At 45.2% G+C, this 24,828-nt stretch overlaps 1 protein-coding gene across 2 annotated transcripts in view; it reads right to left on the bottom strand.

Moving 5' to 3' along the window:
- CSNK1G1 (casein kinase 1 gamma 1) overlaps nucleotides 1-24,828 on the bottom strand; it is a 102,329-nt gene that overhangs the window by 30,910 nt on the left and 46,591 nt on the right. For both annotated transcript variants that reach the window (XM_040569573.1, XM_040569574.1), the window contains exons 4-5: nucleotides 23,687-23,727; nucleotides 18,847-18,916 (exon numbers count right to left, since the gene is read on the bottom strand). In XM_040569573.1, the coding sequence (XP_040425507.1) occupies nucleotides 18,847-18,916; nucleotides 23,687-23,727 (111 nt within the window). The remainder of the gene's footprint in view (nucleotides 1-18,846; nucleotides 18,917-23,686; nucleotides 23,728-24,828) is intronic.

Below are 24,828 nucleotides of genomic sequence, written 5' to 3' on the forward strand. Positions count from 1 at the left end.
TTGTCCTATGTCAAAACAACATCTTTGCTTGAGCGCATGGAGGTACAGTGACCTGCTGTTTGGTGCAATGGCTGAGCACGGGGAGCACTACAATGCATGCAGCCTGTTTGCACAAAATAAGTTCCTTGGAGGTCCGTAAATCGTACAGCATGGGACCTGAAAGGACAGCATTTATAAACTTCATCACACACTTTGTTTACATAAGAGATAAATATTAAAGGTAGAAAAAAAACCTCACTATTTATCAGACACCAGAATTAGATTGCTTTTATCTGCCCTGTGTTGTACTCAGGCAGCCTAGCCCAGCACAGGTAAAGACAGCAAATCAGGGAAACACCAGAACTGGAGATGTCAGAAACACAGCAGCTTTACCCCTGCTGCAGGCTCAGAAAGCTAGTTAACCCGCCCAGTGGCGCTCATCAACCCACCAATACAATAAATGTGGCACTGAGATTACTAACGCTTAAATACTACAGAACTTATACTCTCATAAATTACTCAAAAAGAACAAAATACGGCATGACAAAGAGTACTGTAGGATGGTTTTAATCTCGTTAAGTCACATGCTTGGGGAATCATATTAGGCATCAGTCGTCAGGATGCATTAATGAGGTATTACGGAGTATTGCAGGAATTCCCAGTCCAGCCAGAGTTCATGTCCTGCGTAAAACATTTACCCAGACTGGCACTGGCAATTCCAGCTTGGGAGGCTGCTGCTCTTAACAGAGCTTTGCATTTTAGTGAGCATTAATAGCAGTAAGGTCCTCTGAGAAAACGGGGCTCTGACATAGAAGCAATTCAGAAAGCAATGATGGGATGTGACCCAGGCAGCTCTAAACCATTTTCAAATACCCCAAACAAACATAAATGATAATTTAATGCCATCAGCTCAGTGTTGAAGGCTTGAACAACTGCAATAGATCTTGAAGCAGCTTACAGAGAGCCATCATGTTTTCAGTAAAACCTGATGAGGACTTACCTACGTTACTTTGTAAAAAGGACTGAACACACAAAGGACTCAGAATTGAAACAAACCTGTATTCCAGCACCAAAAAAGGCAGCCATAATGGCAGACAACCGAAACAGAATTGCTGTTTTGTTTTCAAAAACATTCTCTAATACTAAAAATCATCTACTTTTTAGAAAATAATAGAATATTCTACGGGAAGTTCAAACTGAGACCATTATAAATTCAAGTTGTCTATACACTGAGTACTTGTACCACAGTTTCTGCATCAGGAGAACAGTCTTGAAAAGTGCAAATCAGGAAGGAAACCACTCAGGCTAGGAGTGTGCTAATTACGGAATAGCAGAGAATAAAATTGCAGAAAGGCTCTTAAGGAAGGCAAAGAATCCCATTCCCAGAGCAAGGGGAAAAGGAATAAATTTACTGCCTTACTTGGTAAAGAGAGTTCACTGCAATTGAAATTAAATTCCTACTGGACACAAGAACTAGGAAGACAGATTACAGCAAGACCCAGAAGACGGGGATTTCACGTGGGAAAGGAAGCAACGCAGCCACTTAGTGCTCTCTGGGGTCCCAGCCCCTCGAGTTCGCTTCACCATCAACTGCGAGTGCTTTGAGCCACGAGCCTGGAGCACCCTGCCCAGCCTCCGCAGCAGGATAAAGCCTCAGGAAGGCTCTGCCCTAGGTGGGAGCTCCTGCAAGGTGAAGCTGTAGCTAAGAACATTAAAAAAAGCATCCTAAGTGCCAGCCTACAGAGGACATTATTAGTTCCAGGCATATTTTAAGGGTTCGATTTTTCTCTGAGGGTTTTTGGCAGCGCTGCTGCCAGCTCTGCAGTCAAGAACTTACAGACTGGCTTTGCTAGAATAAAAATGCCGCGAAACATCTCTCCTTTCCAGAGGGCGTTTGGAGGAATCTGCCCTGTGTTGCATCGCTCACGCATCCTGGCTCCAGAGGAGCATCACTGGCCGGCCTTTTGGGGCCCCCCAGCCCAAGCCAGGACTCCTCAGCCCTGCACTTGCGATAAAGTTAGGAGGAAGGCAGGGTAACACAGCCTCAGCTCACTCAAACATAAGTCAATATGCAGTATCTTTTAGGAAGGGGCAAGGCTGGAAGCAGAAGTTTTGGTATTAATGGTGCCTGCTACCTGCAGGGCCTGAGTAGGCCGACCAGGCTAGACGGCTTCAGGGTGGTCCTCGGCAAGTTTAAGATAGAGGCATCTCCAAACCAATTCTTCCTACAAACCTAGGAAAATCTATGTAAAATTTAATTTAATCAGAGCTCAGTTGTGTAATTCAGAGTGCAGCTCAGCTCTATTTCAGTAACAAGCAACATGTCCTGATCCCCCCCCAAGTCCATTGCCACAGGAACCTCACAAACATCACCCGTAGATCTGCAAATACTTGAGAAGAACTTTTTAACAAGAGATTGATTGAAGGAGGAGTATCTTTTGTTTGGGCAGTCAAACTTGAGGTTTTTAATGCAAAGCAGTGGTGCTGGCAGGGGACTGGAAAGGTCGAGGGAAGAGGCTGTGCTGTGAAGCAGCCTGTCCTCGGTGAGCACGCCTGGAGTCAAGGAGTGCACGATGAAAAGCCACGGGCAGAGCAGAGTCTTATTTGGAGGATTCGATGATACAACTCAACACTTCAAATACAAACCATGACCAGTTTAACCCAATTAATGCATGAAATAACTTCTAAACAAGTCATTTCTCCATGGCGCTAAACAAGACCAACACATTAACACAAGAAAATCCAGGCATGACATGTGCAGGTTCTCCTCTGGAGAAAAAAGCAGCCTGTTACAGTTGAGTAGTCATCAGAATTTGTTTAACGGCTTCAGTTGTGCTGCTGAGTGGTTTGGCTTGACAATTTGTAAGAGGTCCCACTCCACCTTTGCTCTTGCAGAAAGTTTATCAACGCAATAAACAGAGACTGATCACTGCGCTGGAATCCACAGGCAAATTCTGCTAATTCAGCAGTGCGGTGTCTTGGAAGAAATTCAAGCTGAGCGCAGCGAAAACCTAGCATAGCATTTCGGAGATTAAAACATCATTGCTGGAATGAGAGCAAACGCAGACATCAAAGCCCAAACTCAAGCTTTGCTGCCACCACCACGTTCCCGTGCTGCCACGCGACTCCAGCCCTGGGTTTCCCAAGGTGGTGCAACTGCGCAGCTCCTGAGGGCTGCCACCAAAAGGGACAGGCGTAGGAGCAGGGCAGTGCGGATGGGACCAACAGCCCCAGAAACTCATCCAACATTTGGCATGCTCCAACAAGCCGCGTCAGTCCAGGTGTCAGCTGTGCAAGCCACGCAGGCAGTCCAAAGCAGCTTCCAGCACCAGTTACGAAATGGGGAATGGCAGAGTTGCCAATCAAAGGATATGCCCAAGGGAAATCTGATTTTGTAGCATCTGCTCCACGTGGAAGGCACAGAAAGCAAAAACCATCTGCTGCAAATACAAAGAATACGTACTGATGCTCTCAGAGGCTAAGACAAAGCCTAGTGCAACAGTGAGCAACCTAAACTGCACCCAAGAAGAGGTGAGCACAGAAAGCTATACATGGCATCTACATCAGATGAGGTGCAAAACCTGAGTCCCCATCCACCAGTTCAACAGGAAACAGCCACATTTCATAAAAGGTGAACAAAACTGTTAGCTTCTGAATCACCATTTTTTTTCCTCCCAGCTTACGCTGCCCTCAGATGTCATGTGGCCAAATACCGAGGAGCTGAGGTCTTCAGCTTCAAGAGCAATTACAGCTTGATTCCTCTATTAAGGTTCATACAGGCTTCAAAACTGAGAACTATAGCAGGGGAGGTCACTGCTAAGAAAGCCCAAATGAGATACCCGGAGACAAAGGGAAGGGGGAGCAATCCAACATCAAGCAAACGGCTGATGCTCCATGCAGAAACGTGCTCTATGTGAGCAGCAAGAACAAGTCTTCAAAAAAACTCATCCAGAGACACAACAGTCCCCCTGCAGCATTAACGCACAAAAAGTTCTGCAAGATTTTAAAGCAGCACTGATGAATAGGATGTAGATTGTCACAGAATTCTCATTCAGAGCAAAAAGGTTTATTTTTACAAATCACAGAACACAAAATTACATGATAAACAGCATAAATAGCAACTGTGCGAGAGCTGAACATTTATAGCTAAAATTAAACATGTTTCAAACAAATTAAACAAATTGCTTTAGAGTAGTCAACCCATTTAAGCTGATTACACTAATGAGGATCTACCCTTCTCTTAATTTTCAAATCAGAATAACATCCTAGCCGAAACAGAAGCTTTGCTATCAACATCAGCTGGGCCAAGATCTCTTCTTTTAACCTCTTGAAACACACCCTGCAGCAGCAGCTTTAAATTTACCTGAGTATGTTGGTTAACAGGTTACATCTACGAGCCATGTTTTGTAGGCTGAAATTACAAAGGTTCATTCTGACCTTCAGGTTTCTGAAGGATCTACTTAAAAAATAGAAACAGAGGTGAAAAATTAAGATAGATTTGTTACTTGGAATAAAGTTGTCTGAAAGGTCTTTCAAACATTTGATGGTAGGTTTCGGAGATGTCTTATATCCAAGTGTGACTGCAAAGGCTTTTCAGTACAGCCCCTCACCGAGGCTGCTTCCGTTTCAGGTCTGAAACAAAGCTTTAGGCAAAAAATAAAAATAGAAAATAGCACATGTTGCTTGTCTTTAGCATGTTTGAGTGTCATCAGAGCAATCGCTACCAACGGCGGATGAAATTAAGCTGAATGCTTTCATTCCCTAAAGTCAGCAGCAGGTACTTTGCTGTGTCCATGACAACACACCGATTAAAATTTTGGAATATGCCAAAAGCTGGCCACAGGACACTCAGCGAAGCTGCACTGATTTAACGTCCGATTTCTGTGCGTGGGCTGCAGGACATACGCGGCTGCAGACCAGGTTGACCTTGGGGATGCAGCTGAAAACCAGCCCCAGTGAGCCCTCACATGGATCCAAGTGCTCGGAGGGACCAGTGGCTAAAGAGAAGGTGGAAATGCCGCAGCCACAACATGGGCTGAGCGGGACTTCCACCGACAGTCTGCATTTGGACCTCAGTGACAGCGATGAGGAGATGAGACATGGCAGCATGAAGCACACATCGTGTACATCCACAGCTTTCTGGAAAGACCATTTTGGAGTGCTGTTGGCAGACAGAACCAGGTCCAGACATATCTAGTGCTCCTCCCTCTTCATGCCAGCCTCCAAGTTCCTCTACAGGAGAGGGATGGGGAACTTTTGTTGCAGAAGTTTCAAAGCCCAGGAAGAAGGCTTTAAGCCTCAAGCCAATTAGCCAGCAAGACAAAGGCATAGCTTTCAAATGACAGCAACTTGAACCTTCCTGGATTTCAATAACGAGCAAGCAATGTTAAGGGCTCCTCACAACCTAACTCCCTTCAAGCTGTCATCAGGTCCCTCAACATCACCTCTTTCCAGCACGGTTATTTAGAAAAATCAGCTGTGTGTTCATTGTGGTTCACTCTTCAAGCTCAAGTGATTAAAAGTAAATCTGTAACTGAGTCGAGAACAGGCAGCCCTTCAACCCGAACTGCTGCAGTAGAGAATCATTAACGGTAACGACTGAAAGATACCCAAGTCCCGAGAGTCTAGGAAAAGGAAGTCAACACACTGCTTTAAAAATAGCCTATTTTTAGCCCAGTAATATCCAATTCAGCTGAAGAGGCTGCAGTGGATGAAGCTTTTGCTCACGCTGCTAACCCAAGGAAAGCCTGCAGTAGCCCAGGTTTAGCCCAGGAGCACGCTGACTCCAAACTGGATGTGCTGTAAGAGTCTTCCACAAGACAGGATGGAGCCTTGTGAGTTTTCTTACAAACAGATTTTACCACATCTCCTAAACCTCCTGTCGGTGTTGCTGCTGATCGCCTAAGGCCCTTTCTTTGCAGGAAGGTCACATTTGGTGAAGTCCAGACCCGTGGCCACGTGGCACTGCTTTAAGAACCCAACTGTAGGAGCCAGTGAAACCTCTCATTAACAGGTGAAACTAAACTGTTCAGACCAAAAAGTCTGTGTGACAAGGATGGTGATCCAGTCACCTGCGAAGATCCCACCAGTCAGATCTGTCAGCGAGGAGCATCTTCCACTCAAGCCGAGTCCTCAGAATACCTAGCAAAGTGCTCGATATGCCATTCGTCACTAGGCACTTACTACAAGCACGATCAAGTGCTCTTAATCTCTTCAGGAAATTTAAAACGTGATAAATGGTTTAATTAAGATTCCCATTTTAACCTCCTTCATTCCTCAGAGGTACACCGTTAATGGGAACAGCCTGGGATGGAGACAGCTCCCTGCTCCCTTCCCGCTGCTCTGATGGAGATCACAGAGGTGACCGACCTTGCCTGGGAATCGTGAGTGCTTTCAGCCCAGCTTAGGGCTGCAAAGCTTCTGGATTGTTTCCCTGCCCTCCTCAGCTTCAATACTCTGCTTTGAGAGCCCCGATTTACCCTCCGTTCACTTATCTGAAGGGGGAGAAGAGCAACTGGACCTGCCCAGAGCATCCTCGTCTCCTGCCCCCTTCCTCCTTTGGCTCCTCAGGGAGAAGGGCACTCAGCAAAGCATCGCTGAAGTGAGAGCCCACCCAGCTCCCTCACTCACAGCCTACCAACACAGGCAGCTGAGGGGGCTGCTGCTAAGACAAGCCACCTCCTCGAAACTCGACTGGCCTTGGTGCTGGCTTTCTCTGTTCCCAGCCCCACTTATTCTACACATCACCGTAACACGGAGCTCAAACTGCTCCCCCTGCTCCAGATGTCATCTCAGCAGCCCTTTTACAGCACCATTACAAGCTCCTCTTATTCATGTTCCCCCCAACATCCCCATGTTCTGTTTGCTCCAACTGCTGCCAGACACCAAGCTCTCCGTTGCCAGCTTTTTGCAACATCTTTTTCCTGCTTCAGTTGGGCAATGAATCATCTCCTTTCTAGCAAATGCTAAGTGCCTTAGTGTTACTGCCCAGCAGGAGTAGCTGCAGCAGGACTTGCTGCTTGGCTGCAGCAGAGAGCCCATGGGGAACAGAGCAAGGGAAAATGTCCCAAAACCATAGTTTGACCAATTCCCCTTCCCCTGACGATCACAGAGCAACCGAGCCAGACGCTTCTGAAGGGAGGAGATAGCACTCAGAGGTACAGCAGTCGTGTTTGAGCCACCAGCAGACAGAACTGCTCCCATTTCAACATGTTTGCAAGTTAAGTGTGGCTGCTACACAGACTTCAAAACTCCAAATTAATTCCAGAAAGCTAGCAGATTTTGTGCCTCTTCTCAGGACATACAGGATGTATTGAGTCCCCGCTGTGTTTTGAGTAGCTTGTGTTTGAATCTACAAAAAAAAAAGGTACGGGAAAAGGAACAGAAGAAAAACAGACATGGGAAGGACAGAAGGAAGAACATATTTGTTCTTTCTGCTGGTATAAATCCAAACAATTTAATCTTACTTCATTTACAGAAAAACAATTTTCACAATCGTTGTGTTATTAACATGGGGCAGCATTTCATTTTCCTGGAGTTGTACAAGCTGGTTTCCTGACAACATGGCTAGATTCTATTAAACAACTCTTCACATCCACAAAGAAGCAGTTTTAGCGAGAGTACCCAGAGGATGCTCAAATTTATATTCATAAAGTCAAATCCAGCCGTGCAGTAAAACCAACACTTTTTGCTCAGCCTTTGGCTACCACAAGCGCTCACCTTTCAAAGCCTTGCAGAAGTTCAAAGCCAGTTGCACTGATGACCCAGCTAAAACAAACTTTTCCTGAGATTATTTCAAACAGATACAATGCACAGTAAGAGAGAGCTCTGCTCAAATGCTATCAGCATGGCATTAGATGACTGAAGTACACCAGCACTTGGATCTGGCCGAAAGATAGGGAGGAGAATAAGCCCTTGCTGGGAAGGCTAAGCTGCAGGAAGACTTTCAAATCTGTTACGCACAAAATTTACCCAAAAACACCTGTTCATGGGCAGGTTTTTTTTTAAGCTGTAGTGAGTAAACTACAGACGAGTGAATTTGTTTCAGTTCTTTACAAAGACAAAAGCACAACACAATGACCTGCTTTTTTGGCAAGTTTCGGGAGAGCGAATTCCACATTTCACCTCCAGGGCTCAAGGGAAATGATTTCACTCAAGTCTCCACATTACTGCTGCATTTTATGCTGCTAAACTCTTTGCACATTCTCTTGTTCCAGCAACAGCAGCAGCTGGCACATACGGCAACAGCTCAGCAGGAGGATCAAAACACTAGAATTTTAGAATAGTTATGTTAAACCACCCCAAAAAGTTCTGGCTTAAGTTAATTACCTACCTTTTCCCACGTACCTGCAAACACAGGGACATGGATGGAAGAAAATATCAAAAGGTTTAACTTCGTGTAATTATTGCTCTACCCTCACGTTCCAGTCTGCGTTGCTTTCTGGGTTTCTTTCTGTACTCAGCGGAGCCTGTCTCTCTGCTGAAAGGTGTGAGAAGCTGTGGTGCTGCCGTTTCTGAACTTCTTGCAGGTTAAGTGAAGGGTTACAGCAGCCTGCTGAAGGCAGTGGGATTCGCACAAAAAACCTCTTGTGCAATTAAAATACAGCCACATAGTGAATCAGCTTCCCAGGCTGTTTTTAAGCTCCCATACAGCAGAAAAAGGTCACTTTTCAGATCGCTAGGATCCAACCATCAAAATTACCTCCAAAGCCTCTCTCTGAAGCCATCAAAAGCCAAGTGCCTACACAATAGCACTTAAAACGAACACAGCAGTTCGGTGGCCACAGTGTCACACCTTGAACACAACGCTACGGCCACGAGCAGCAGCTCAAAGCCCTTTCATCACCAGCTACAGCCACATCACAACGCTTCTGCCTTCAAGGTGTACGTCGCTACACCGTGCCGCCTCCTGCTCCCGCTGTGCCACCGGCCACGCGCTGGGGGAGTTTTGCCCTGCTGGTGCAAATCCGGATCACGTCTCTGATGACTGACTAGGTTCTGCTGGTTAGTAGCATAGAAACTGTTTGCCATTTTTTCCTTTGCTGTGCAATTCTGGCATTGGAACAGCTCTAGCTGCTGGAACGGAATGAAGCAGCAGGCTTTGGCTCCTTCATTTTTAAGAGGAGTTAAGACAACTAAGGGCATCCTCTGTTGACTGTACTCTACGCTTTGAGAACGAGTTATGTGCATTATGTCACGTATAATCTACAGGTTACTTAACAGAGCTTCTAGGCTGCGAGAGAGCGCTCAGCTGCACACAAATTTAACTTCAGAAGCACTGGCAAGGAAGAGGCTACTCAATCCTGGGGAGATGAAAACTGCTAAGAAAGCAGCAATAATAAAATACCTCTGCTGAATCGCTCCTCTGCTGTCCAGAGAAACATTTTGATTTGATCCCACCAAATCCCAGGTGGCCCCTGCCCTTCATCAGCTCCTCTCCACTGGAGACTGTCAGCTGGAGGCTGAGCTCCTACTGGCGCCTACTTCCTCCCCATCTGCATGCCAAAAACCTATCGTGTGAGTGAGGTGATACTTAAAGCTTACAGCGTGCCGGCCAGCTGCAAAACAGGGTGACACTGCTGCTGCCTCGCGGTGCTACCACAGAAGGAATTTGACAGCTTAAATCACAGCTCAGCTACAACCCACGTCTCCGCGCAGTGACCAGGAGCTGTTCTAGACAGGATGGTACAGCAACATAAGGCAAAGCTGGCATGTACGATCAGCATCAGCAGCTGGTTCAACAACATTTGGTTCTTGGATGACAGATCAGACAGGTCCAATGTAGCTGGATAAAGCCTAACAGGCACGCAGCCCCAGCTTTGAGTGCCCAGGAGCGAGACAATACTCAGCCACACTTGAAGCTGGCCAGACCCTGCACACCTGATCACAGGGTGACAGGCTGCGTGGCATTGCTGGCACCCGTGCAGCTCGGCCACATGAACCCTCCCGTGCCAGTGTTGCCATCAAAGCTGCTTTATTGCAGGACCCAACAGAGCAACTGATTGAAAAGCCATGAGATTGACGTTCGCTCCTGCAATAGCATCAAACTAGTAGGTGATGGATGCTGAGAGTCAAACACACCTAAGCTGTCCACAACAATTCAAAAGGTTGGCATTCATCAGTCCCACTATACAAACAGTTGTAGTTTTTGAGGGGAAAAAAGAATTTGTCAGATTAACAGGTAAGTGTTACCCACACAGTCCTCTGAGACTGATGGAAAGCCTCCCAACCCCTCCTATTACAGAAGGTTCTCCTGCAGGACAAATTCAGATGCACTAAATAATATAATACTTCCAGGTATTGTGTCATCACTTCACCTTAAGAAAGCTGAGTACAAGCGGGTGAGAAAAGAGTTTTGAAGGAAAAATGATGCCACTTTCAGACAAAAGCTTTATGGAACCACACGCCTCCATGCAGGGCAGACGTCGCTGACCAGTCTGCTGTCATAGCTTGACGCCGTACAGATGCAGGGGCAGAGTCAATGGCTCCTCTTTTAGAGATGGGAGAAGGAAGAGGAGCATAGTTTGACTGGCAGGCAGGGCAGAGTTTGGAAATGCGAACTCCAAACCAATATGGGAAAGGATCCCACTAAATCGGGGATTGAATCGAGACAGTACTCAACACTCTTCAAAAAACTGATTTGTTTTTACAGCTGTGTACCTCAAGCATCTCACAAGGACAGCCGGATCGCTGCAGCAGCTGAGCAAGCAGCACATCGCACAGCCTGCCCTTACTAGGCTGTTTGTCCATCAGAGCAACCTGCGGAGGCATCTGGATGACTTGGCAGAGCCTGGCTGTGACAGATTTACGACCACCGCTGCAGGCACATTGGGCTTTGAGGAAAACTGTCTGCAGGAAGGGCAATTCTCAGCTTCCCAGCATGCTGCCTTTCCCAGCCTTCCCCCTCCCTGCGCTGCACGGTGTTGCTGGGTTCTGACTTGCAATTACTGCAACGAATACCGGAAGAGTAGGAGATGCATAAGGACTTTTTGAAATACAAAAAGGAAACTGCCCTAATCTCATATTCAAATATTAATGGCCTTGCTGTAAAAGCATCTGATAGCTTCCAATTGACAAAGCCTAAATTTAGACCAAGGAAGTTAAAACTTCTGATGTTAAAAGAGATGCTGAAGTGTGCATGTTCAGTAAGCCCTTCCTAGCAATGCAACTGCCACATTTAAAAAATATATGTATATATTTTTAGATAGCAAAATATTATACCTCAGAGATCAACAGCAAGCCTGCTTTGAAAGCAGGCAGGCTGTAGCTGGGCATGTTACATTACTCCACTGTGTTTCATTTTGCAAATCAAAAGCTCTGAAGTTAGTGATCCCACAGGCTCAGAATTTCATTGGACTACCCTGACTTTATAACGAACACATACAAATGGTTGGAGATGTTGATCGCCATTCTTCAAGGGCACACATAACCTTGTCAGGGACCTCAGTATGTTGCCCATTGTTTAAACAAACTAATTTTCAATTGAATAAAAACCATACCTGTTACCACGTCTTGCTGAGGCACCTCAGACTTATCTTCAATGGCAAGCTCCTTTGCAACACCTCGCAAGATTTGAGAATGAAGGTACAAGAGTTTTTGCTTGCTGTTAGAAAATAAACCCAACAGCTTTAAAGTATAGCTTAGTGTCTATGCCAGGGATTTGAAATAGGGAACTGCTTAAACATGGGATGTGATCCAAGAGAAAAAGTTGCTTTCAGTGTAAGTGGATGTCAACTTTGTATTATCTTGCACAGAAAGAAGTTGCCGATCAAATACTTACAGCAACTAAGCATTTACATTCTAAGATATTTCCAAATACCCTGAACTACAAGGTTGTAGTACTCGTCTAGAGTTTCCACTGTGATGGCTACAAACTACGTTTGCTCTACAAGGAAGCAGGGCACAAGCTTGCTTCGGGTCTTGTGTCACTCCGCGCCAGCACAAATCCCCTCCGCAGCCCAGAGGGGCACCCCAGCACACCCCAGACCAGCTCCCTGATCACCACCCGGCCATGGAAGCGCTTCTGGCACTTCAAAGCAGGTGGCAAACACAAGTGGGATTTCTGAAGATTAAAGCGACCACAGCAACAGCTAACGCGTATGTTTGCGCTCGTTAATTAGGCAGGGGTGTAGACATCTCGCATTAGCCCTCACTTACACAGCCCCAAGTTACTCCCGCTCCCTCGGGGAAGAGCATTGCACACAGGGAGTTCCCCACGAAACAGCAGGTATTGGCAGCACGCTCCACCACGGTAACTTGTTTACAGCCATCCACGTAGCAGGTCTTACTGAAATGACCCCTGCCTAATTGCTGATGAATGACGGCGTTGTGCAACCGGCACGGAAAGAATTTCTCTACAGAGACCAGTACGTACCAAGTGTGCAGCAGGTCAGGAGTAAAGCAAGATCAACACAGGATGAGAAAAATGTGCTAAACGTAGGCAATCCTGAAAAGCAACTTAATACACAGCATGGAGTAGCAGACAGCTACAGCTACATTGAAAAATATACATGCAAATATTGACTAGACTATGTAAAAGACTCGGTTATTTATACCACCTTCACTTTTCTTGGTCCTGCTTCCTGACAAGTAAACAGACTGCTTCACTCCAGCGAGTTGTGCAACAGAAAGAGGTCCAAAAGTAAACACACAGACTTGATACTTCATTAGAGGTGAACTTGTTTACAGAGCAAGGATTAAAACAAAACTACAGAACCCTTCGATATTCTATATGTAACAACATATCCCTCCCTGACTCAGTATATTCTGCTTTGCTTATATGCTGTGACTCATGTACTGCGTGGGCTGGGGAGAGAGGAGATGTTCTCGGTTTCCTGGGATTCTCCAGTGCATCCGACTCCTCTCCGACATGACACCATAGAGGCTAATTACGCTTGACATCCACTTGCCAATATTACCTACCCGTCCTGGGGAAGAGCGTTGGCTACAGCCCGTCAGCCGAGCCATCGCGTGAAACTCGAACGCGTGTTGACACCGGGCTGCGATGAATCACATGTGCCAAGGTGGGACTGCGAGGGAGTTGGGGACGGCGTGACTCATCTGCCAGCTGATACAAAAATAAGCTACTACTGAATCAAAAATGCATGACTTCCTTCACACCATGTGCACAGGCAGAAGCTGTCACTATGCAGGAACTCAATCATCAGCTCCACGCAGCCAGCAGAAACCTGAAAATAAGCAGCACTCCATCTTACCTCCCAAACGCAGAGCTTACTGGGAAGGCTTTAAGTATGTTGTTAACAACTACAGGGGAGAGGTGCCAGGGATGCTTTGAAATGTAGTAACAAAAATTCAGTCCTGTACATCTCCTGGTCACTGCTGGAAAGTCAATACTTCCCAGGCCCACGGTGAATTATTTATTTGCGGAGAAGCACAAGATCAAAAAGCTGTTTCCTGACTGCTTGGAGATGTTTTTCAGCCATGATCACATCCTTAGAGAGAGGAAGTGGGCTAAAAGCAATACAGCAACTCTCACATGGCAGCGGGCTCCTCATCCTCAAGAAAAGGCTTAGAGTTTGCTGACAAACATGCCGAACTTTGGGGAAATAGTTAAAGCTTCGTGAGGATATATCCATGCAGCAGAGATGTTTGCCTCAATTACTCAGCAAAGCAAGGTTTATAGGAGGAGATAACCCCTTTTTCCCCTCCAACCAGCACAGCTGGAAAGGAGAACAGCTTTTAGACCAAGATTGCCTCGAGGTCTCCACAATTGGCCTCCATTTCGGCTGAGCTACATTGGATATGACAGTGGCTGGATCAGGAGAGGCATCAGCTTTGTGGCTGCACAAGCACACAACACAGCTCCAGATATCTCACTGCAGCACATGAAGTGATGTGGAACAGCCTCGTGGCTGTGCCGCAGCCTCCAGGAGAGAGGGGTTGCCCGGCTCCCCAGCGTGCAGACAGCTTCACCATGCTCCTGTGCCTTTGAACGCAATGGTTTTCTGCATGCAGTCATGAACAGAGTCTTCAGCTTCCCATTGGCAAAGTGATGTTAAACACTTAGCAGATGAGAGATGTGCTTATGGCACTGAGTAGGAACACAGAGGTTCCAGACTCCATTTGATCTTTAATTCCATCTAAAGTAATGGCTGGTGTTTAAAAGGTGTTCTAAAACATCTCTGTATTCACTATATTAGCCCTTCAGCTCCAGCAGCTTAACTACAGCAGGAAACACAGCAGCGTTTTAAGTTTACAAATACAGAACACATTTGGAGAGTTTTCCAGCAGAGCGCAGAGCAGGAGGATCCACATTTCACACAACAGGCTTGAGCAGCGCTGCTTGCTCCTTGCTGCCGCCCAGATCGTGATCAGAGCAGCCAGCAAACAGGAGAGTCCAGTATCTCCACGTGTAACAGCCTAGCTGGCTGGGAATGCCAGCAGATGCAAAGGAGGAGCCGCTGCAGACTGCGGCCAAAATCCAAATGACGGGATGGGCAGAGAGAAAAAATGTGGCCACATTCTCCTGCATGCCCACATTACGCATGGGAAAGAGCGGCTCAAGACGAAGGCTGCTGACATTTGAGAAAGACTGGGAAATACAGGCACTATTTGCTGATAAAAGATGAGTTTCCAGTAAAAACTTTGGAAGAGATGTCCTCCTCGAGAAGTCTGTAGGAGAGTTTAATCTGAAGGAAAGGTGAGAATCTAGAATTCACATAGAAAAAATAAGACCGTTTCCGCTTAAGTTCCTAAAACCAGGCCAATAAGCAAAAAGAGCACACAAGAAATAGTCAATGCAACTGCTAAGACCTTCGTGTGCCACCAGGTGCTGAAGGTGGTCCAACAGGGCTCCAGAGCGATCCTGCAGCCTGCACAAACTGCTTTATTCCTCCCACACCAAGGAGAGTCCCCTGGGATGCTGCTGGATGAGCAGGGGTCCAATCTAGCAAAGCAAAAGCTTTGCCCTTTGGTACACTGCCCAGGAAACAACCATCGCAGGAGCTCGGAGCTGGGTCTGTTTGACCATGGGCAAAGCAATCAGTTTGCTCTCCCAACACAAGCTTTCAGCACCCCAGTACTCACGGGGAACCAGGCACTAACACCAGCCTGCAGTGGGGACGAAGCTCCTCCACTTGCCATCCTGCAGGCTGCATGGCCTGATGATGCAAAATTTTCTGTGAATGATAAGAAAACAGGCCTTTACTCCACAAACTTGAAGTACAGGGAGGACAAATTATGTGGTCAAATGCCTCATCCAGGGAAACGCACTGGAGAACTGAACTTCTGGCAGCCGTGGGAGATACAGCAGCACCCAGTCGAGTCAGAGGGTGAGCTCACCTCATCCCCAAGGCACAGAAGCAGCGGATTTAAGTGGCTGTACACAAGATAAGTTTGGGGGAATACCCAGCACACTTGGACACATGTGGACAGCTGTGCTATCCAGCAAGAAAAAAAAATTGGGACCGACACACACAGACCTTAACACCAGCCATGGAGTGAGATGCAGCAGCGAGGCAAGACCGAAGCCCATACGTATGTCAGGATGTTCGTGCATGCTCACCCGGACTTTACAGCAAAGAACCATGGAACAGTTCAGCGTATGACACCAGCATCTTGCAGGACTGATGGTAGAGCAACACAAGAAATTTGCGCAGAAATTGGTAAAACTACTCCAGTTTTCTTGCAAACAGACAATCTCCTAGACTACCTAAAACCTAAAGGAATACTCACCCTTTCCTGAGACACCATATGGACTGGCCATCAGGAGTTTGACTCCATGCCTGTGTTTTTTGCTTGATTTTCACTCGTTTCATTGCATACATTAAGGTAAAGCAGTCATACACTACTTTAGGTTATTAAATATTTAATTCCACAGTGAGACAGAAGAACCCAGCAGATGGTCACCGTGCAGCAGGCCCCTGCCTCTTCTCTTCAGAGGGGTAGCAAAGTTAAAGGAACAATCACAAAAACACATCTTTACTTCCAAAAGAGTCATAAATCCCAGTGCTGTGCCAGAGGACAGGGTGGAAAAGGAGAGGAGGGCGAACCCAGCAGCTCACTAGCAGCTCCTGGGCAACGACTACTCATGTCCCCACTAGCAAACCAACTTCACCGGACACATCCACTCGCCTGCTAGGGATGAAATACATCATCTTAGACCCACATACATGCAGACACCCTATAAAAACGTTCCTGCTTGATCCATGGTAAGCTGCTACTTTCCAACCTAGCTTTTCCCATGATTTTACAGTAATATACTTTAAAAATGTTTGTTCTGAGCATCCAGGGAAATCACCAAAGCTGTTCTCATTTGAAAAAATACCTTCTGTCTGCAAGTACTGCACATAAAAGCCAGTGATGACGATTTTGACTTCTCCTAGAGATGCTGCTCACTGAGACCATCTGGTTGTACAGGCAGTTGAACGCAGCAGTTGCACTAACGAGAGGGCGACGCTGCTACCGCTGCGGTGCAGCGATGCTTTTACTAGTATTACTTCTCAGGTTAATGGTGGGAGGCTCACAGTCAGACACATTATTTGGCAAGATTAATTGGCTAATTTATTGAACGGTATGTCACACGCAACACTACTGTTGTTCTCAGCTGAGTCATACACACCATGGGTTTGGCCACTTTTAGTCTCAATTTGGCAAGTCTAAGATAATTTAAAGTAACCAGTCCTGCTTACTGGAGGCTCAAGGTTGGCTGCTTGAGCAGTTGAAGTTTTTGAAGCAAGGACCTCTGTAGAGAGCCTGGCATTAACGATATCACTGAGAACAGTCCCAGCTATTTCTCCAAGGCTGGCACACACGTAGCACCAATCTGTTTTTACAGACAGACGGTCTTCCCCTAAATCTCAGCATGGCATGCAGGCACCAAGTGAAGACTCCCTGGTCCTGGCAGTCTGACTCCACCAAAATTTATTTTGTTAAGCTTCCAAGTTTCATGGAGAGACCAGAGATACAGCTCACATCCTCCAACCTTGCTTCTGGCCTATTTCCAGTTGTTTTAGCAAAACTATAGCGTGGGAGCTTCTAATGCCATTCAACAGGTTATCAGAGCTGGGTTTGTGATGCCTGTGGGACCATACAGAGTTAGAAATTAAAGTCATGTCCTTCAGGAGGCCTCCCAACAGTCTCTTCACAAATACTGGCAAAGAGCTCGAGATGACAGACATCCTCCCATATAATGAGAGGAGAGATCTCAAAGGCAAGATTCCCATGTCTGACGGCAGCATATTCAGAAATACTTCCATCAGCATGCACAGGATCAGATGGGGCAGAAATCTGGGTGAGTGTTGCATGATGAGACATCTAAATTCATTATGAACGGGAGAAAACCCATTAAAAAATACTTAGTCTAAACAAAATAAAGCCTCCATCATTCAATTAGTTTTTAAGTTCCTCAATAACATCTTTAAAGAGTGGTAGAAAGCTGGCAGGTGTAGAAAAAGCACATTGAGATTCATTCACGTGTCATGAGAGATGTCCACTGCGGTATTACAAAGACCACATGCATCAACAAAACTCAAGAAGGGAAAGAAGGGCAGAATTCACTCTGTGAACCTATATTTGACTTAGTTATAAAGGCTTCAGCAGAAATGCACTAAGTCTTAAAAGCACAGGTAACTGTAATTAAGTGATGACATTAACCTACCACAAGTTTTGTGTGCAAACACCAGAATATAAAGAACATAGGAAACAGCACCATATTTTAGTGGACAATACCTGTTTAAAAAGGGAAAAATAGAAATCAACAACAATACTTTAGTTTTTCTAATAGTGCCAACTCACTTTGTTTCCACATTCCAGATTTTGCATGCTATGAGGAGAACAAAGCTGCAAAAAAAGAGTACAATAGTACCCCAGACACCAGAGGATGTGGTACACAAGATTTAGTAAACTGATTAGAAAAAATTAGAACAAGCAAAATAAAGCTGTGGGATGACTGCTCAGGTACTGCATTTTATGAGCTCAGAGCAGATCTACCTTTCATTCTGTTCAGCTTAGAATTTTGTTACCACTTGGTGGTATGAGAACACATCCTCTGCGAGTGAAAGCCGGGTCCATCCAGGGAAGACAAGGCAAAAATCAGAAGTGTAAGAAAAATTACAGTGACTTAAGAAGCTTGCCAAAAAACAATGGCTATATATTATCAAGGCACAGAAAAAGCAGAGATAATCTTCCTTGTGCAGCTGTGGAAATCCTCACCGTTGGAAACAGTGCGTGTTAAAAGTCTACACAGGTTTAAAGAGCAACCATAAATTCACAGAATAAAAATCCAAATGCTATGTAGACACAAGCTCAAGCCTTATATTAGGGAAATCAAAGAGCTTACTGTTGTTCCCCCCCATCCCCCAACCAAAACCAACAAAAGAACCCCACAATTTTGGTTTATTGTATTTTTCCTCATATTTTATATATGCTACTGTCACACTGAGCTAGTGGGCTTTTAGACACATTTATGATTTAGTAAATCTCAACTAAAAAGGTATTTCAGTATTTTATTAGAAAAGCTCCATGCTTCTTGCACGGCTTCCTAGATTTTTAAGAGTTTACATCACTTTTCTGAAGCATCGTTCTATACAGAAATAAATTCCCATCCATTGAAGGTTCTGGTGTTTTTACAGATGCACTTAAATGGGTATTTCCCATATCAATCAATCCTCACTAACACAATAACCAGTTTACTAATGATAGTTTCTAGGTCTGAATAATTATCCAGTATCGTTATGATGTTATTCTGACCAAATCTCTTCCAAAAACTTGCATGTGACTAAAAGAACTTGCTCAAATCAGTAAGTTCAAGTTAGAGGTTTCAAGTTAGAGGTCCACAACAAACATGACGGCAACATTTGATTTAAAGAAATCACAAGCCTTCTATAACCTTAAGGTAGGTTTACTTACCTGCACTTCCAAGTTGTTTATAAAATCTGTATTCTAAATGGAGTTGCGGTGCTCGTGATTTTATTGGTTCCTAGAAGAAAAAAAAGTTGCCTGAAATCTTTGAAAAAACTTTATTATATACTTATATTAATTACTTAATATTTATATACTTAATTATATGCTTAGAGTTTTGTGACAATACATAGTGCTTCAAGTTTCTAGATAAAACATCCTAGACGTAGTCTAACAATTGACTTCACCCTTAAGACGTCATTTAAACAAATAGAGAACAAAAGATGAAAAGAAAGACTTGCAATATGCACTCTGGAGGAGAATTAACTTCCTTATTAAAAAAAAAACTCATTCATGGAAGTCAAATTCAACAATTGTTCAGCAAAGCTCCTGATCCTCGAAGAATGACCCTGAACAGGCAGTACATCTGTAGGAGGAAAGTCAAAGCTGCAAAAGATTAAGTCACACATTCAGTCTGTGGACTTGTGGTTGCCCACAATATTTCTGTTGGTCACTAGCCTGTATTTCTGAAAAATACTGAGTCATATACCGTGCTTTAAATCAGACCGCAGTTACATAAACGTATAATCTTGTTTGCAACAAGCACGACAGCACAGCCAGAGATCTGACAGAAACGCAGGGAGAAGTCTCTCCCTTCACTTGCAGGTGTCATTCAGACATTTCAAAGCACTCAAGAATATTCCGTCTTTATACACAGGATAAAAATTGGATAAGCCTGCAACACACCCAAAATGCTACACTTCTCAGCTGCCACTCACCTGCACAAAACTTAATGCCTACAATCTGCAGTGCATTAACATGCATGATTACAGAGCTTCTAAAAATACGAAGTTAACATGGAGAAGATTAAGAGACATGAGTAATTACATTTTCAATAACACCGCACTTGTAGGCAGTGATGGGGATTCACCTCCTGCCCAGACATCTTGGAACTGAAGTTAATCCTGGCCTCAATTTTGTTGTTGCTGCCGCTTTCTTGCATGTCAGAAGATAAATGTTCCATGCTCAAACTACATAAAATTCATCTCACGGCACCAAAACTAGTCTGAATTTAAAAACCTTGCTGAGTAGCCCTAAAATGATGTTTCATATCAGCTCCAGTGAGTTACAGCAAGAACACCCAGAGGAAGTGCAGCACAGCCAGGAGTCTGAGACAGCACCTTCAGCAGCTCTGCTGTCTGCAGGAGAACACAAGGCTTTAGCAGATCCACTTGTCTTGTTCCACCTGCGGTCTGTACTCTAAGATTAATGTCCACATTTGGCCTGAATTCCACATTAAAGACTTCTTTTCAGATTAAAAGAACAATTTTTGTACAGGAATTCTGGCAACTGGACTTCAGCCAAGCTGTTCATCACCTGCTCAAGTCATGCCCTGTTCACCAGCAAGGGGAATATTGCTCCTGGTTGCTTCTCAACCTTGATATTTAAAAGGTTCACTAGTCACACATGGCTATTTAGAAAGTATTCGAAAGGCAAAACTGATCCTGCACTGAACACAGATACAAAGAAATGCAAAAACCTGTTTGCTGTGCAATCACTATCACATGAAGATAACTTTCGATGCTGGTTTGATGGAGAGTCTTCAGACACCTCCACAGCAAAGACATTTAGGGCAACAGGAGCTCAAGCCTATGCAGCAAGCAGTACATTTGTTCAAACAGGTGGAGGGATTAATGTGTTAGGATGTGAGGCTGCTTGGGACAAAGCATGGGAAAGCCAAGCCCAAGCCCCTCCGCATCAGGAGCTGCTGGAGCTGCAGCTCTGGATGCTTGCCAGTCGTGGCAGCTCCTGAGAAGATCGTACCAGAGCAGATGGCTGTCCCGCAGGCCAAGGACTTAAGGACACTGGCAGATGTTGCATTTGTGCTGAAAATAATGGAATTGCTGCTGCCCAGCATACAAAACCCACAGCTCAAACTGACGGGCATCATCGGGAGCTTTGTAGAAACTCCTACAACATGCAAGTCAGCATTAAAAACCTTCAGAAGATTAAGCTAGTAAACATGGCTAATGCATTTTGCCTCCTCCACACTCTAGATGCCCATAACCAAACGATCTTCAGCTGACAAGCAGGACGAGGAGCTGTGCAGGGACACCACACAAGCCAGAGGACAGGCAGCATTCCCCACTTTCCAAGACGCAGCACAATCTCAGACATCCTCACCCCCTGCAGACAAGCCAAGAGATGAGCACAGAATTTCAGAGCGTTTTCTGATCAACTCTTTGGCACCCATCACATAGTTCTCTCATTTTCCCTCCATTCATCTTTAACATAATGACGGGAGGAGGAAACAGCTGAGACAGCAGGGTTGCAGTTGCAGAAGAATCTCAGGCAGCTAGAAGGATTTTGAGCAGAGCTTTGAGTTGGTCCAACGATGCAGATAAAATAGAAAATGTTGCCTTCAAGCACAGCAAATGCAGCCACTAGTCTGTGATTACCTTAAGTATAAAGAAAATCTTTGGAAATTTAGCAGGTTGTTACAAAAAAAGTTGAAAACAAGATCTAATGGAGGTATTCCATAGGGAAGAAAGCAAGACTACTTATAACTGGTTTTGGTCTCAAGCTCTCCTGACCTCTTCCCCCTGCATTTAACCTGGCTTTGTAAATGCCATTTTGTTTAGAAAAATATTTGAAAAGCAGGAACGTTATTTTTACTCAAGCCCCAGAACAACACATTGGAAATGGGCACAAAGTCGATTAGCTCACTGATTTCTCGCATCACGTTGTCTAGAGCCGAAGGGCTGCCTCAAAGAACTGGAGTTCTCTCTGTCAAAAGAAGCACTTCTTCCCCTGAGCTTGCTACCCACAATGTAGTCACAATATTGCTAAGCCTCTGGGAAGCAGGGTGTCCCTGGCATTAGGCAGCAGGTCACTGCCTAGCCTGGAAGAAAATACATCTCCCACCTAAGAAGTACTTGCTTCTCTTGTGATCACAGTTAAATACACACAGAGAAACACATTTGCTGCTGAGGAGGAAGAGTAATTCCCACTCCTGGGGAACATGGTCCAAGATTAGGAGACAAAAAAATCCTTGCTTCTGATCCCTCATTGATCTTCTCAAAACTGGCACAGGTATGCAGGACAGCCACAGGATGGCAATTACAGTCCTTCGAATCGGGGTCGGAGGTTTTGAAGCATGAATTGTAACAGCGCAAATAAAATGTGTGGAAAAGCAACTGTGCTAACACTCAACCACTCAGATACTTTGAAAAAAAGAGAAGGAATGCTATTGGAAAAAATGGATTAGCTTTATTGCTGCCTCAGTCTTATGCCACCTGGCTATTGAAAGGCTTCAGGTTACGGGGCGGTGTCACTGCAGGCAGTGCTGTGAGAGAAACAACCATCCTCTGAACAAACGCAGCTGCATGTTTGCCGTATTCTTACTTCCTTGCTCCTTCCAAGGCTGTAACTCTGTGGGATTATCTTTGAAAGCAAAAAAATTAGAAGCACTATTGATTCAATGAAACACCAAGTCTGTGCACACAACCACATTTTCTGTTGTCCAATCTGCCTACAGAGCGAGCTACGCAACAAGCACCAATCCTTCTTCCTGATGTGGAGCCATATCCAAACACACCTTAAGCTGCACTGCAAACATTTATTTTGTTATTTTAGGGATTATATTCTGACATTTGCCAACACAGACTTCAAAACAAGTCCTTCCTGCAGAGCACTAATTATTTTTCAACTACTACGCATCATATAAGGAGAACACTAGAGACGTAAGATCTGTGGCATCTGAACATGAATCAGAATTAATGCACCAAGTCCATCTTGATCTTCTTTAATGTGAATGACTGCTGTCATTTTCCCAGACATCGATTGGAAAAACAGGCACACTTGCTGCTAATACCAAATTAGTGTTACAACTTTGACTTCAGATTCTAGGGTTTGGATCTGTGATTAAAGAACACGCAGATGAAAGAAGAGCACTGGGTATTTTCAGCATCAAATTTCAAAGCCCCCCAAGAGACTACTGAAAGTCTTAGTTTACAGACAGTTAAGGCATAAAAAACAAACTCCCAGGGTATGGTTTTACAAATTTGGCGGAGCTAGGAGCATCCCCATCCCTTAGACTCCTGCTTCAAACCACATCTGACCACAGTGCCCTCATGCCCTGATGCTCCTTCAGAAGAGGAGCATTACCTGAGCCAGCCAGAGCACTGCAGAAACATGAACACTGCCACCGCATCCACCTGGGGAGGGATGCATCAACTGCAAGGTAGAAAAACTGATAACTGGGTACCGAGGCTGGTAGAACTGGATGAGGAGTTGTGAACTTGATTTCATGTGCAAATTCTGAGGTTTGCTACTGTTGGGGCCAAGGTTTTGTTTTTAAATGCAATCCCTGCCATGCTCTGGTGAGCTGGTTTGATTCATTTTTACCATCCTGTAACGTAAAAGGAAAGAATCACACTGAAGAGGCTGTGACCATATATCCTTGGACATCCAAATCAGAGAGAGGATTTGCTGGATTGGATCTTGTTTTGCCTGTTGCATCTGCAGGTTCATGGTCCAGAGAATTGATTGGGTCTGTAACAGAAAGGCTTGGTCCTGGGGACGAGGAAGGGGTGACAAACCTGCCATCAGTGCTGTCTGCCACCTCGGGAAGAGGAACAAGGCGCTCGCAGCTACTGACCGTTTACATACTGTGAAGGGCTGGGTGCTTTCCTAGTTCACAGCATTCTTAAGAACTTATCTCTGTTTAAACCTGTTAATCTGGCTGAGATCAAGAGCAGCAATAAGCACCAAGTGGGGAAGCTGCTTTTTGTCTGAGTTTCTAGCACCAGGTACGAGTGATTTAAGAACACCCGAAGCTCCTACTTACCAGTTTGATCGCTACATATTCATTGGTGTAGAGATTTTTGCCTGTGAAGGAAAAAGAAAAATCTTTTAGTTGCACATTCAACACTTCCAGCTAGGAAGACAACACAGAATAGCGTCACTGATCACTGACTGCAAAGATCTGTCTGTCTTTTCTCAATTACTCTCTCAGCTTCATGCCTTCAACTGTTTCAGTCTCAAAGTAAGAAGCTGTCTGCCCTGGTGAGCTGCTGCAAACACCATCTTATACCCAGCATAAGGTAAGTGTGTTTTACAGTAGCAGTTATGTTCAGTGCAAGCATTTGAGGAGGTATCGCAGACATATGTTTTATTATCCACACCATGCTAAAAAAAGCCCAGAGAACAAAAAAAATGAAGCGTCAGTATCATTTCTTTCAGAAGTGGCTTGATTCTGCTGGACACTGAGCAATTTTATCCTCTGATCTATAGGGAGCTTCACCAGCATAATTGTGCTACGGATCAGAGACCACTGCAAGTAGGCAACACAAACAGCTTCCGTACCAACACACGGCTTTTGTTTCTTCCTCTATGAACAGGCAGGCGGGACAGGCAAAACGCTGCCTTCGTGGCAGCAGAAAGGCAGTCCTCATCATCTGCTAAGGCCAACAGCTCTCATACAACACCGTACCAGCAAACTACGCAGCTGTTCCCAGGATGTTAAAAGTTACACTAGAAGAACAAAACTCATTCTCGAGACCCCAAACACACCCTACTATTTCTTCAGATCTGTTATGAAAAGCTATGATGTCCAGGCTGGTAGAAAGCAGGTTTGCAGCTGCATCAAGAACGCTCAGGAGCTGGAAGGTGGCTTCAGAGCACAGCCTGGGAGAGCCTGAAGGCCAAAACAGCACACCAGCAGGTGGTGGGATAAATGGCTAGCAGGAGGAGAACTTGCAAGGGTACGATGAGAAGGCAGCCTAAGTACACTTTATCTGCTCCCTACTAGCGACCAGAGATCGAGCCCTACCAGCAGCTCCAGCTCTCCCACTGTCACTTCCCCCCCTCCTTCAAGGAGGATTGAGCTCGCTTCGAGATGCTCAGTTTGAGGATGCTGAGACAGACTAAGGGAAGCTCCAGCCCAGGTACCTGAGGCAGTTACACACCTCAAACAGCGGAACAAGAATA

The sequence above is a fragment of the Cygnus olor genome, chromosome 11 (genome assembly GCF_009769625.2).
Source record: "Cygnus olor isolate bCygOlo1 chromosome 11, bCygOlo1.pri.v2, whole genome shotgun sequence".
In the NCBI taxonomy this organism is placed as follows: Eukaryota; Metazoa; Chordata; class Aves; order Anseriformes; family Anatidae; genus Cygnus; species Cygnus olor.